Source organism: Plectropomus leopardus, chromosome 17 (assembly GCF_008729295.1).
Source record: "Plectropomus leopardus isolate mb chromosome 17, YSFRI_Pleo_2.0, whole genome shotgun sequence".
Lineage (NCBI taxonomy): Eukaryota > Metazoa > Chordata > Actinopteri > Perciformes > Serranidae > Plectropomus > Plectropomus leopardus.
The window spans coordinates 31,106,736-31,119,767 of NC_056479.1; the positions used below are offsets into that span (position 1 = coordinate 31,106,736).

The 13,032-nt window shown below is 38.2% G+C and overlaps 2 protein-coding genes across 3 annotated transcripts; one reads left to right on the plus strand and one right to left on the minus strand.

The window, feature by feature from the left end:
- Window positions 1-2,940: 2,940 nt before the first annotated feature.
- On the minus strand, window positions 2,941-7,288 carry tmem205 (transmembrane protein 205). The gene is made up of 4 exons (XM_042505159.1): window positions 7,218-7,288; window positions 5,516-5,624; window positions 5,262-5,425; window positions 2,941-4,280 (listed from the first exon to the last, which is right to left on the minus strand). Exons 2-4 carry the CDS (start codon window positions 5,613-5,615, stop codon window positions 3,978-3,980), a joined length of 567 nt encoding a protein of 188 aa, XP_042361093.1. The 5' UTR covers window positions 5,616-5,624; window positions 7,218-7,288; the 3' UTR covers window positions 2,941-3,977.
- A 1,031-nt stretch (window positions 7,289-8,319) lies between these two features.
- On the plus strand, window positions 8,320-10,687 carry elof1 (ELF1 homolog, elongation factor 1). 2 transcript variants are annotated; one of them, XM_042505292.1, is made up of 4 exons: window positions 8,320-8,380; window positions 9,441-9,572; window positions 9,659-9,729; window positions 10,265-10,687. In XM_042505292.1, exons 2-4 carry the CDS (start codon window positions 9,457-9,459, stop codon window positions 10,327-10,329), a joined length of 252 nt encoding a protein of 83 aa, XP_042361226.1. In that variant the 5' UTR covers window positions 8,320-8,380; window positions 9,441-9,456; the 3' UTR covers window positions 10,330-10,687. The 2 variants fall into 2 exon arrangements, with proteins under 2 accessions (XP_042361226.1, XP_042361224.1); XM_042505290.1 differs by having other exon boundaries at window positions 8,330-8,380; window positions 9,427-9,572.
- Window positions 10,688-13,032: the final 2,345 nt, after the last annotated feature.

A 13,032-nucleotide genomic window follows, 5' to 3' on the forward strand; every position in this document is an offset into this window, starting at 1 on the left:
TTATAAATGTAGTTTTCTTGGCATAAAATGTCCTGCAAGTTTAAAAAAAAACCCAAAACAAAATATAGTAAGCAGTGGCAAGAAAAAAAACTAAAAACTGGCTGAGAGACAGAGACAGAGAATTATTATGAAATTATTTTTGAAGGGTTGAAGCAGTTGTGAGTTATCATATTCATTGTCATATTCATTTTATTTCATATTCATTTCTTCCATATTATTCGAATCCTTCATCTGTTTCCACCTCTCTGGGTTTTGGACGGTCTTCAGTGCTCCCTCTTGGTATCTTTATGAGTTGTGATAGTTTTGTTTTTGGTGCACACAGCAGAAAGATGGATAAGCGTGAAGCTGAAGTGTGTGTGTGTGTGTGTGTGTGTGTGTGTGTGTGTGGCCTGTTGTTTTGATAAATTGCACATTATTTCAGTGTTTTTGTGCAGCGTCGATGCACATCCATCACTGAGATCAAACAGCTGCCAGTGAAGGCTGAATTTCCCCGTTAGAGAAGATTGAATGAAGCTGCTTCAGACTCGGATTCAGTTGACGCTGCATGTTTCTGCAGAGCTGCTCTGCAGGACTTTTTCGGATAATGGCCCCCTGACCTCGCAGCCGTCGCTGTTCAGTGTGTGATGCCGCTCTGACTCTCTTTCTCGCACAAACGTTCACTTCCTGGTATGTTCAGGAATGAGGAGGACGATGTGTGCTGCAAATCCTAAACACCTCCTTTTGTTTCCCAACTTCCTCGTGTTTTACTTTGCACACCATGAATTTTTAAAACGAGTTTTCTTCACGGTCATGTTGGCTGATTCAAATAATCAAATAATCTAATAACAACACTATTTTCAAGTTAATGAAGGACAACTTAGTGCATTTTATAATAATCATAATACTACTACTAATAATAATAACAACAATATGTAGATATATCTATCTATGTATATATATATGCCTATGTGTCAGTAATAGCATAAAATTCAAAATATTTTATTTTACATTTGTATAATAAACTCTAAAGAAACCTCAAATTTGAGTCTTTTTTTCCTCAAACCAACTTAAAACTTTAATAGCAAACTAAAACTATACAAGAAGGTGACCTCAAAAAACGACTTTTCCTGGAACAATAAAACTAAGTTGTTATGGAGCAGTCATTGACTTTAGGTTAACCCTTTGAGACCTGAACAGATTTGTGGGTTTTTTTGTGTTGTTTTTTTTTTTTAATTCATGAGGCACGTGATGTCACATGACCCAAAAAATAGGAAAGCATTGCAAGAAAATTACCTGAAATGAAACGAAATATACAAACAAATAAATGAATAAATGAACAAACAAACAAGAAAATGACCCACAACAGAAAGTTCTTTGCTAATATAATTCAAAGAAATAAATATAATGATTATGAACATAATTTTCCCGCCATTTTTCCCTATATTTGATCATTTTCAAATAATGATAGAACTTAACTTGAGCTGGAATAAGCTGTTTTTTTGTGTGTTACTGGTTAAAGTCATTTTCTAAAGGTTGATTAAACACTTTTCTGTTGACAAACAGACTGACGCTTCTCGAGCTGCATGAAGGAAATGAACATTTCTGTTGAGCTCTCTCCAAATGCTGCGCAGAGTTCGCTGGAGAAACTCGTTCTTTGGTGAAACAGGTTTTATTTCCTGATGCCGCAGCAGCTTGACAGAGGAGATAAAGACGCGGTGAATTTCTCTGCCAGTTTCAAAAGCTGAACTCCTCCTCACGACAGTCGACTCGCCTCCCTGTTCATCCTCCAAACTGACAACCAGCCGTCACCTCTTACATAGAACAGATTTTTAGGTGAAATTTCTACCAATTTGTGGGACATCTGATGCCAATTTGGTCATTGTCTTTTTTTCTTAGTGTTTTCAAAAGAAATCAAACCAATTTGTTCAGTTTTCTGAGGGTCAAAAGCTTGTGAAAGGCATTTAAACGCAGCACGAGAAAACTGATGTCGATCCAGGTGTCAAAGGGTTATCACAACAGCTGAGACTTCGTTTCTTAGTTTATTCCATGACATATTTTTGTCATCGGAGAGCAAAAAACCCCAAATCTCATTAAGGGACTGAATTCCTGATCAGAGATGAAGGAAAACCTCCTAAAAAGGCCTCATCCCTTCACTCTCAGTCCCTGCTGTTCTGCTGAAAAGCCTCCATTATGGTCCATTAGTGCTGATGACGGTAAGAAGGACGGAGCCTCGGTGCTCCTGCAGCCGGCCGGCTCACAGCCAACATTCAAGGCCTCTCAAACCCTGACGAGCCTCACCGCTAATTTAATCAAAACCCTCCTATTTCCAGATCCAGGCACCGTCTGCTGGGTCTGGGCTCACTCATCCACCTGAATCTATGCTGATTAAAGTTTCTCTCCAAACTGATCCAGTGAAAAAACATCGTGACGAGACGGACCTGACGGCAGGGACGGAGACAGACGTCGTGAGCTTTCAGGGCTCAGCCCAAACTCAGGGGGGTCCAGGGAAATGCTGCCGCCACGAGAGCTTTCCTTTGTTTTCTGCATTTACAGCCGCTATATGCACTATTGTCTGAGCCAGCTGATAAAACAGAATGCCTAAAAACATGTGCATGATTTGGGAAAAACATTAAAGTTGCCAAGGACTAAAAAACATCCTATAGAGCAGGGATCCTGCTCCTACAGAGCAGGGATCCTCACCTCTCTTTGTCTGGGGGCCACTTCTGCAAAATGACGGAGGCCAGGGGCCAGTCGCAGCAGCCCCATACATGTTTCTAGGATTTTAGGACATTTCAGGAATTCAGGGACAAGTACTTAGTGACAAGACTTAGTGCTACAAAGATGACAAATCACATTAAGATAATAAAAATCATATTCCAGTGAAAGGGTCGTGGGTTTGGTACAGAGCCCAGCAGACCTGTAATACCAAATTTAAAATAATAAAAGCAAATGCACATTGAGGAGTATTAAAAGCATCTCGTTTAATCTCCAAGTCACAGTGTTAAATTTACCGCGTTGACAAATCAAACATTGTCCTTCAAATATCTGGAAACACAATATTTCACAATGAAATGCACTGAGCGGCCCTGAGCTCAGGAGCGACCTGCCTGAGTACACCTGCGACCAAACGTCGCCCCCTGCTGGGGATCCGGTCACATCTGAGGTTTGGTTATTTTACTTAGTGTGTTTTATAAGAAATTTCACTCTTAACCCTTTGAAACCTGGATCACGTCACTTATCTTGTGCTGCTTTCAGACAACTTTCAAAACTATTAAACCTTTGGATCCTGAACAAATTCATTTCTTTCAAAAACACAGAGGAAAAGACAATTAGCGACCTTCCAGGACATGTCCCACAAATTACAAGAAATTAGAAAAAGGTGACAAGAAAATGCCCTGAAAATTAGTTTTAAAAAAGAGGGGAATTAAAACAAAAGAAGAAAAAAGTGTCCAGAAAACTAGACGTATAATTATACTTTCAAATTATGTCACTTAAAAAATGCGTAGATCTTGGTTTTTTAAAAAATTTTACTTTCGGAAATAAATCCAGACGATTTTTAGGTAATTTTCTTTTTGGTTTTAGTTTTCTTTATTTTTTGTTGTTTCCAGTTAATTTGCTTGTAACTTTTTACTTTTTTGTGCTGATTTTTGGACCATGTCTTCTTAAATTGCTCATTGTCTTCTCTGCATGGTTATGAAAGAAATGACATTACATTGCTCAGGTTTGAAAGGGTTAAAACGGGGTAAAATCATGAGCAATATAGTCAAATATTAAATCAGAAATAGAAAAATGCAACACATCCTGAAAGTGAGAGAGGCTTGATTAGAAAGTGATGGACAACATGAAAAATGTCTCACAAATGGCCAATAAGAGTGAAAGGAAATGGAGTTTTTTTGGACGCTCCGTGTCAACAAAGGCGTCCTCCTTCACAAGGACACTTCTGTGTGATTACACTTATATTTCTTTAAGCTCATGTCCATATTAACCCCTTCCCTCCTCTAAATGGTGGATAAATTCAGCGCCGTGTAGATCAGATTCGTCGTGGTGCAGATGAACCCGATCAGGTTGCAGAGGTTGGACAACCCGTGGTAGCGTCCAAACGTGCGTTTGTAGGCTCTGTACTTGGGGTCCTGCTCTTTGAGCTTCACATACTCGTCTTTTTGACTCCCCAGGCCGATCTGGTCCCCGAGACCGTGCTCCTTCTCCACCTCCCTCATCTGAAACATCACCTCGGTGGCCGCTGGGCCGAACCACTGGGCGTTCAGACCGGCCGTGACCAGCGCCACAAAGTACAGAACCATCTGCGGGACAAGAACAGATGCCTTAACCCAGTGATGCTCAACTGATGGCTCGCGGGCCAAATATGGACCCCGATATGGTACCAGGTGGCCTCAAAACCATTTTCTAATTGGCAATAAAATAAAGTGATTCACACTGTGAATTGTTTTTTTACTTTTAGGGTGTCAGAGTGCAAAAAACAGCATCAAAATAGAGCTTGTTGATCAAAAAAGAGCCCGTGGAGGATCCCCCACACCCCCACAGAAGTCCCACATAAGACACCAGCTGTCACTAGATGTCCTAAAATCCTGGAAATGCCCTAAAGTCTGATGAATGTCCTAAAATTTGTGAAACATCCTAAAATCCAAGAAACATCCTAAAATCCAAGAAACATCCTAAAATCTGAGCAACCTCCTGAAATCTGGAAAACCTCCTAAAATTGCAGAAATATCCTAAAATCCTAGGAACGTCCTATATTCCTAGAGCTGTCCAGAAGGTTTTGAAAAGTCCAAAAATTCTATAAATGTCCTTAAATCCTAGAAACATGCAGGGGGCTGCTGTGAATGTCCCCTGGCCTCCTGTCATTTTACAAAAAGCAAAAAACATCCTTCAAAAGTATTGGTAGATTTAGAAAATCACTTTTGAAAAAGTGAGGGAAAATGTCCAGAAAACTATATTTATAATTATCGTAATTATGAAATTATGAATTTAAAATTATATAAAAGTTGTGTTACTATCTTAAGCACTTTTTAAACATCTTTCCTCTTGTTTTTGTTTTGTTTTTTAACTTTAATTTCCTTTTTTTTTTAAATAAATAATTTTCTGGGTTTTTTGTTCTTTTTGCTTTTTTTTTTTTTTGCTCATCTCATTTTTGGGTGATTTTTTTTTATAGGTTGCTCATTGCCTTCTTCCCATTTTTAAGAAGAAATCAAGCCAATTTGCTGAGGTTTTGCAGGATGATTTATTTTCAGATAGTGTGTATGAAATAATGATTTAAAACTGACCTGCACAGTTTCATGCCGGTCCAGCAGCTCTCTGGGGTGATACACAGCGTACACAGCCAGGCTGACTGCGTTGCCTCCCAGCAGACAGTAGAAGTACACGGGGAAGAGCTTACTCTGCACCAGGCCGAAGGTGTGCCGACTCACCTGCCACACCAACGCAAAACCTGCAGAGCACAGTCAGAGAGATCACAGTCCAGTGCTGAAGCAGGAACGCATATCATGATGCAGCCAGGACGTGTTGGTGCGCCGCATACCTCCTATGAAGGAGACCCAGACCTGCATACCCCAGGAGAAGGAGAGCACCAGGAGGTGCAGCACTTTGATCAGGTCTGTGGGCTCCCCCTCTGTTGCCATGACGTCACTCTGCAAAATATGTTCAATAAGTAAACAATTAGCCATATTAACTCTGGTAATGTCCGACGGCCCGCTCCAGCGTGGACATGTCCGACAGTCCGCTCAGACAGGAGCAGTTTTACAAACTCCATCACTCCTACTAGGTTTTCCAACAAAACCACGGTACCTACTGATCACGCGCAATGACGCACGTGATCAATATGCAAGGAGGCCGCTATTAATAGCGCCCATACCATTGATTCATTTTAGAAACACCAGGACGCATTGCTCCGTGTCTCATCCGGCCGCTCGCGCTGAGCTCTTGTTATTATTACCAGGGGCAGATGTAATGTTTTGGGGGCCCGGGGCCACAAGCACATGAGCTTATTTTCAGCCTTTCTCTAACTGGGAATGTTGGCAGGCTGTCGGCAGCTATAGGAGAAGTAGGCCGACTCAAAAGTTTTTAATTCCTGAGTAAAATGATTATAGCACAGAATTTAAACAGTTATATCAGATGTTTATTACACTCCAACACACCATGGTCACATGACACTGTGTCAGTGAACTATGAGGGCAAAAAACAAACCACAAAAAAAGAGAGAAAAAAGTAAAATAATCGTTCATTGATCGTAATCAAAGTAAAATGTTCAGTTAATGGTGATATTGATTTTAGGTTTGAGGCTCGGACCTTTGCTGGGAGGACATTTTAGTACCTGGACCTCTGTGAGTTTTAGTAGAATAGGTCCTCCAGCTGGTGATGCTGTTCTACAGTATATTTGTCATGTTCAATGTCTGACAGAAAATAAATATTTAAACGAAAATGAACCTGATGATATCTTCATATCTCACTGAGGAGTCAAGGAACCTTTAAGCTCGACAGAAATAGTGATTTGATGTATATCGTGATAAATATCGTTATCGACTGATACGAAAAAAATTATTGTGATAAGACTTTATTCCATATCACACAGCCCTAAATATATATATATATATCAACAGTCCTAATCATAAATATCAAATATCCTTTAATTTTCAGAATTTTAACCTTTTCAGTGCCAGGTTATTGTCATAATGCCACTATGCTTACTGATGTTGAGTGTCCTCCTCCTCAGTGTGTGAGTGTAGCTGCTGACAGTCTGGGATCTGTCAGTGATCAGCAGCTACACTGATTGTAAACAAAGTTTAAAGACGGCAGGTTTTCCAGAAGATGAAGTGTGTTCTTCAGCCTGCAGCTGCACACATGCACACAGCTGATAAGACTCAACATGAGATAACAGAGCACAGAAAAAACACGCCGCTGTTCACTCAGAATTATGATGCTAATGAGACTAAAACGCGTTAATATGTGGAGAAGCAGTGAGAGCTGATCCGCGTGTGTCTACAGACCGAACACACACCTGTCTCTCTCTCTCTCTCTCTCTCTCTCTCACACACACACACACACACACACACACACACACACACACACAACAGCTGTTAGCCTCTGAGCTAAAGTTACACTTCAGTGTCTGCAGCAAAGCTTCGTCCTTTACTCACCTCATCTGACTCTCTCTCACACACACACACACACACACACACACACACACACACACACACACACACACACACACACACTGTTCTTACCTGTCCTGCTCCCTTGTTGTCGGTGTTAAATTAGCGACGCTAAATGCTAAATTAATGATCCAAGCCTGGCCACTTCCGCTGTTATGTCAATAAGCCCCGCCCCCGCAGACGACACGGACCAATCAGATTCTTTAAAGGTGAATATCTTATAATATTTCATCCAATCACTTTGTTCTTTGTTTTCTTCCCTTCACTTTGTTGTTGTTGTTTTGTTTGTTTTTGTTTGTTTGTTTGTTTGTTTTAATTAGACCCAAATATGCTCAAAGCTTCACTGCAGTTTTTTCATCGTGGCTTTGTTCCCTAAAATATTATTCTGTTTAAATTTAAGTATGTGTCAGTTTCAGACTGGTAATTAAAATTAAAAAAAGACATAAATATTTAAAAAATGTAGCGAGAGTGTTATGAATATTATAAATTAAAGTGAATGTCGAAAATTATGATTCAGTAAGTGTCACTACCGTAGCCTTAGCAAGATCAATAAATAGCAAGAAGTATTAAATAATATGTCTATTTCAATATTTATCGAAGGTAAAAAAGTAAAATATAAATATATAAAGGAATAATAGTAATAATAGTAATAATATAGCCGAAGCTATATATTTATTATTTTGTATCATATTTTCATTAGTATTTTTATTTTTTAACTTTGTGAAATCATTATTCTTAAAAAAAATTGTATTTATTTATTTTGGTTTGGGTTTTATTTTTTCATTTATGTCAAACAACATTTTCATTTGTCTACTTTATAAGTTTACGTTTAATTTCATTTATTTTGTACCATATTTTAATTTTATTTTTAATATTGTGAAATAATAATTCTCTCTCTCTCTCTCTCTCTCTCTATATATATATATATATATAATATATATATATATATATATATATTCTTTCTTTATTTGACTTTTATCTGTATTTATTTATTGATTTATTTCTTTTGGTTTTATAATTTTTAGTTTTCTGTGTTTGCTCCATCACTGGAGGAGGGACTTACCTTTGAAGACGAGATCTCCTATTGGATACACATGCTGTCAGTCTCTGCTTTTGAACCAATCACAACCCAGTATTATCCTGGCCTCACCAATGAGAGGCGGAGCAGCGCAGATGCCACAGTACCCGGATGAGGTTGCCACAGGGCGCATCCTCCGCTGCTGAACATCTTTGTGGTAAGAAAGACAACAACAGTCTCATCGGTACACAAATACAAAACAACACAACCGACAACACGCGAGGCACGCGCTCCGGCCTCACCTTTAACTGAAACCTGTTCATTAATATTGATTTGTGTGTTTTTTAATCTGGTGCTCTCTTTATACCGACAGGCTAGCAGCTGTTAGCGCGTTAGCGTGTTAGCTTGTAGCGCTTTTGGCGCTTTAGTGAAAAAATGTTTTTGTGCTGAAACTTTAACAATTAAAGCATAATTAAGATTATACGATGTAAATATGAGGCAGCGGCCGCAGTTTTCTCCGAGAAAAGCTGCTTTCTTCGCTGAGAACCAGATGACGGTGGAGTAGAACCGGCGGTTAGGGACTGTTCGTTATTTATATGAGGGGAGCAAAAGGAGGGGGCACGGGAAATAACTTTCAAGCACCGAGGAGGGACGTGCGTTTTTTATTTTGACTTTTGGGAGAGTTATACACCTTCAGGTGGCTGCATTTTGTATTTTTTTGACTCACCTTTTGGGAAAAGACTTTGCCTGAAACGTTTCTGTTGTTTGTGAGACGATGGTGCGTACCTGCACGTGGAAGAAAGAAACTGTACATCCACATCAATTTAACAACAAACGCAGTACATGAGCGTAAAATTTGGCATCTCTACCTAAATGTTCAGAGTCAAAGCTGATCAACATGGTCATGGAAAAGCTGGAAAAGTCATGAAACTCATCAAAATCATTGAAAGTTTTGTAAAAGTCATTTGTTGTGCGTGATGGAGCTGGCTCAGGAATGACGGCAGATGCGCTTTCTTCAGCTGTTGACATAAAGTCGCTCTAATGTGCGTCAGCGTGACATTTTGTTTACGATCTTATATTAGATGAATATTATGGTATATATTTCTGTCCCTGTCAGATACTTGAAAATGTCTTTGAATCAGATATTTTAAAAAAATGCCGCACAAGTGAGCACAGAAAAAAACACATGCATTGGGTCTTTGAAAAAGTCCTGGGAAAGTTTGGGAATGTTATCCCTGGAAATGTGTCTGGTCTGTTTAACAGGTGCGTTTCTGCAGGTGAACATCGGCAGAAATGGGCCGCAGGAAGTCAAAGAGAAAGCCTCCTCCAAAGAAGAAAATGACGGGTAACCTGGACGTCCAGTTCACTTGCCCGTTCTGTAACCACGAGAAATCCTGCGATGTCAAAATGTTAGTCGCCAAAATCCCAAAATAAATTCAAAGAAATACTAAACTGCATCATGAACAACATAACGGAGATACCGACTGTCTTTCAGGGAACGAACGCGCAACACAGGAATCATATCGTGCAGCGTTTGTTTGGAGGAGTTCCAGACGCCGATCACCTGTATCCTTTGAACCAGCTGCAGATTTTAACTTCACCTGTGACCAAAACTGACCTCCACCTGCCAGGAAGGTTTGGGTTCAGGGTTCCCACACGGTTTCATTGACAAAATTTCACAACATTTCCATGACTTTTCAAGGACCCATAATCATTTTTTTCTTTGCCTCACTTGTGCGAGTGGGGGGTTCGTTTTTTTTTTTTAATTCGGACAGAAAATTTTGAGGATTTTTTAAAACACTTTTGGCGATTTTTTTAAAAAGAAAAAATATTTGGATTTTTTTCTTGATGTTTGGCAATTTAACAAAACATTTAATACCAAGTATTTCACAATTTATTACAACCAGAAATAAGATTCTATGACTTTTCCAGAACTTTCAGGTTTTCCACAACTTATGGTTGTTGTTTTTTTTTTACGACAGTGGGAACTTGTGTTTCTGTATCTTAGTTTGAGGAAAATCTCTACATTTTGTGAAATTCAATTATGTAGAAATTGGAATCATTATTGTGTTTTTTGGATGCCTTAACCTCGTCCCATCAGACCTGTCGGAGCCGGTGGATGTTTACAGCGATTGGATCGACGCCTGTGAGGCAGCCAATCAATAGTCGTGTCTTCCTGTGACTCTCTGACCTCACTCACATCTCACTTCACGCCCAAAAACGTCTCTGTTCGGCCAGTGCGGCAAAGCCAAATCTTCACCGACAAAACAGCGATGTTTTAGTGTGAGTTTAATTTTGCTGCGCTGCTTTTACGACGCGTCGCCCTGGCTGGGCCGGAGGCTGCCACGCTGTTCGCCTACATCACGTCTTCCCGTGTCAAAGTCTTCATATGTCGGTGATTCTGCTACATTTTGGGTTTTTTTTCCTGGATAAAAGCATGTTTTTTTTTAAAAAAGAAACAAAAACAAACATTGTCTCATTCTTACGTTGAAAATGTAACTGAAACTTCCATCAGTGTAAAACATTCCGTGTCCGTATTTTTGTTTTCAGTTCCTGCCTTTAGGTTGTTGTGTCAAGTTGTTTTTTAGTTTTCAATCCCGTCTCTGATGCACTGAAACTTTTTTTTTTTTTGACTTGCTGAATATTTTCAAACTTTTTTTTGTATTGTTAGATTTTATTATTCTCCTTTCCCTTTTTTGAAAAAAATCACATTCATGTTTTCTGTTACACGGCTCCTGTGTACTCTGTATTTTTAGGTAATGACGATAATGAGAAGAATAAATCTGACCCATATTTTTCAAGTGTTTTTTATTGCACAAATGTCATGTTTAGTGAAAGGCGTATAGAAAAAAAATCAAGAGGTTAGCAAAGTTTAGTTTGAACAATGTTTTAACTCGTTAAAGTGAAATGTTTCTTAACATTTACTCAACATTGTCGCCAATCTAGTTTTAAAAGGGAACTAAAAACGACATTCCTACGTTTGATTGAGTAAAGGGAACATTTAGACTATTAATGGGTTAAAAATACAGTAAATGTACACGTGCCATTTCTCCACTGGATGGCGCGCTGCTAGATGTCCTAAAGCGCCAAATATTCAGCCTGTGAACATGAAGCTTATTTAACCCTTTGAAACTTGGGAAAACTTGGGAAGAAGGCAATGAGCAACTTAAGAGGAAATTATCCAAAAGTAAGCAAAAAGAAAATATAAGGTAAGAGAAAATTACCAGATAAAAAGGAAAAACAACAACAGCTAGATGACCTAAATTAATTCTTTAACGTGATTTTAAATATATAATTACAATAATTATAAATTTTGTTTTCTGGACCCCCCCCCCGGCAAAAAAAAATGCAAAAGAAAAAATGCCCAAAAAATGGGTTAAAGAAAAAAAAATTTTAAAAAAAAAAATTTTTAAAGAAAGGAAATGAGCTGTAAAAAGTGTTTTTAAAGTATAACATATCTGTTGCATAATTTAAATAGGTAACTATGATACTTGACATTTTCCTCAATCAGTTCAAAAAGAATTTTCCAAATTTCTGCATTTCTTTCAGTATGCGGGACATTTCTTAAAAAGGTTGCTCATTGCCTTTTTTTCTGCATGTTTTCCATAAAAACACAACCAATCTGCTCGGGGTCCCGAGGGTTAAATACGAGAGAAGTGAGGCGGGTCCAGGTCTGAGAGGGTGGACAGCTGATTCGGACTGACTGAAGGCCGGTAAATGTGAACAGAAAATGCAGGTTTTGATGTGAGCCACCGGACCACATTTTTGCCCTCTAACGTGTTGAAATGAATCCCGTAACAGCGAGAGTCCGACCTTCCAAAAACACCGAGTTCAACACATTCGGCGGGTAAACACAGTATGACGCAGAAATTTAAGAATATTTAGCATGATTCACATGGCAATTATCACAGCGCTCAGGCAGCAGGGTCTCTCTGACGTGTACCGACACACTTTAGATACTTCACTTGAGTAAAAGTAGCAATACCACAACGTAAAAATACTCCAAAAGTCCTGCATTTGAAATGTTGCTTAATTAAAAGTACCTAAAGTATAAAAAGTCAAAACTCAACTCAGAAAAATGTCCCCAGTGAGTATTATACCATTATTAATCCTACCTATACTAACTACATATTTTATCACTGAAATTCATATTCCGTATTCTGTAACCATAACTGACAAATAACTACAGTTGTGTAATAAAAAGTACAAAATAACAATCTGAACTGCAGTGCTGAAGAAATTTAAAGTGGCATCAAATGGAAATCCTCAAGTCAAGCACCTGAAATTTACCCGAGTACAATATCTGAGCTAGAGCTGCAACTGTTAACGATTACTTGATGAAATGTCAAATTAATCACCAGCTAATGTGAAAACTGAAGTCATCTTTTAAGGAACAAAATACAGTTCTCTGATTAGAGCTTTTGAAATGTGAGTATTTCCTGAAAAGAGAGCTCTATTTCGACAATATCATTATTGTTAATACTATCTTGTCTCATACCTTTTATTGTATTAATAACTTAACATTTTTATGTGAATTGTTACATGTAAATTTATTTTATTTTGTTTGAATTCATTTTTTAGTTAATCTTAATGTAAATGGGTGTTTCTGTACCGTTAATTTGTGACTGTTATTTGTATATTTTGAAATAAAGTAAAACATTTTAGAAAAGAGCACTCTATTCAAGGGACCTCCTTTTAAAATAAAAGTGAAATAAAAAAAATCTGTATCAAAATAAGGCATTGGGGATCATGAAAAAAAAATAAATAAAAAAACAGAGTACTAAATGTGTATTAAACTGCAGCTGAAAATAATTTGATAATTTTGGTTGTGTTCATGTGTATGGCAGAAATGAACAACTGATAATTTTG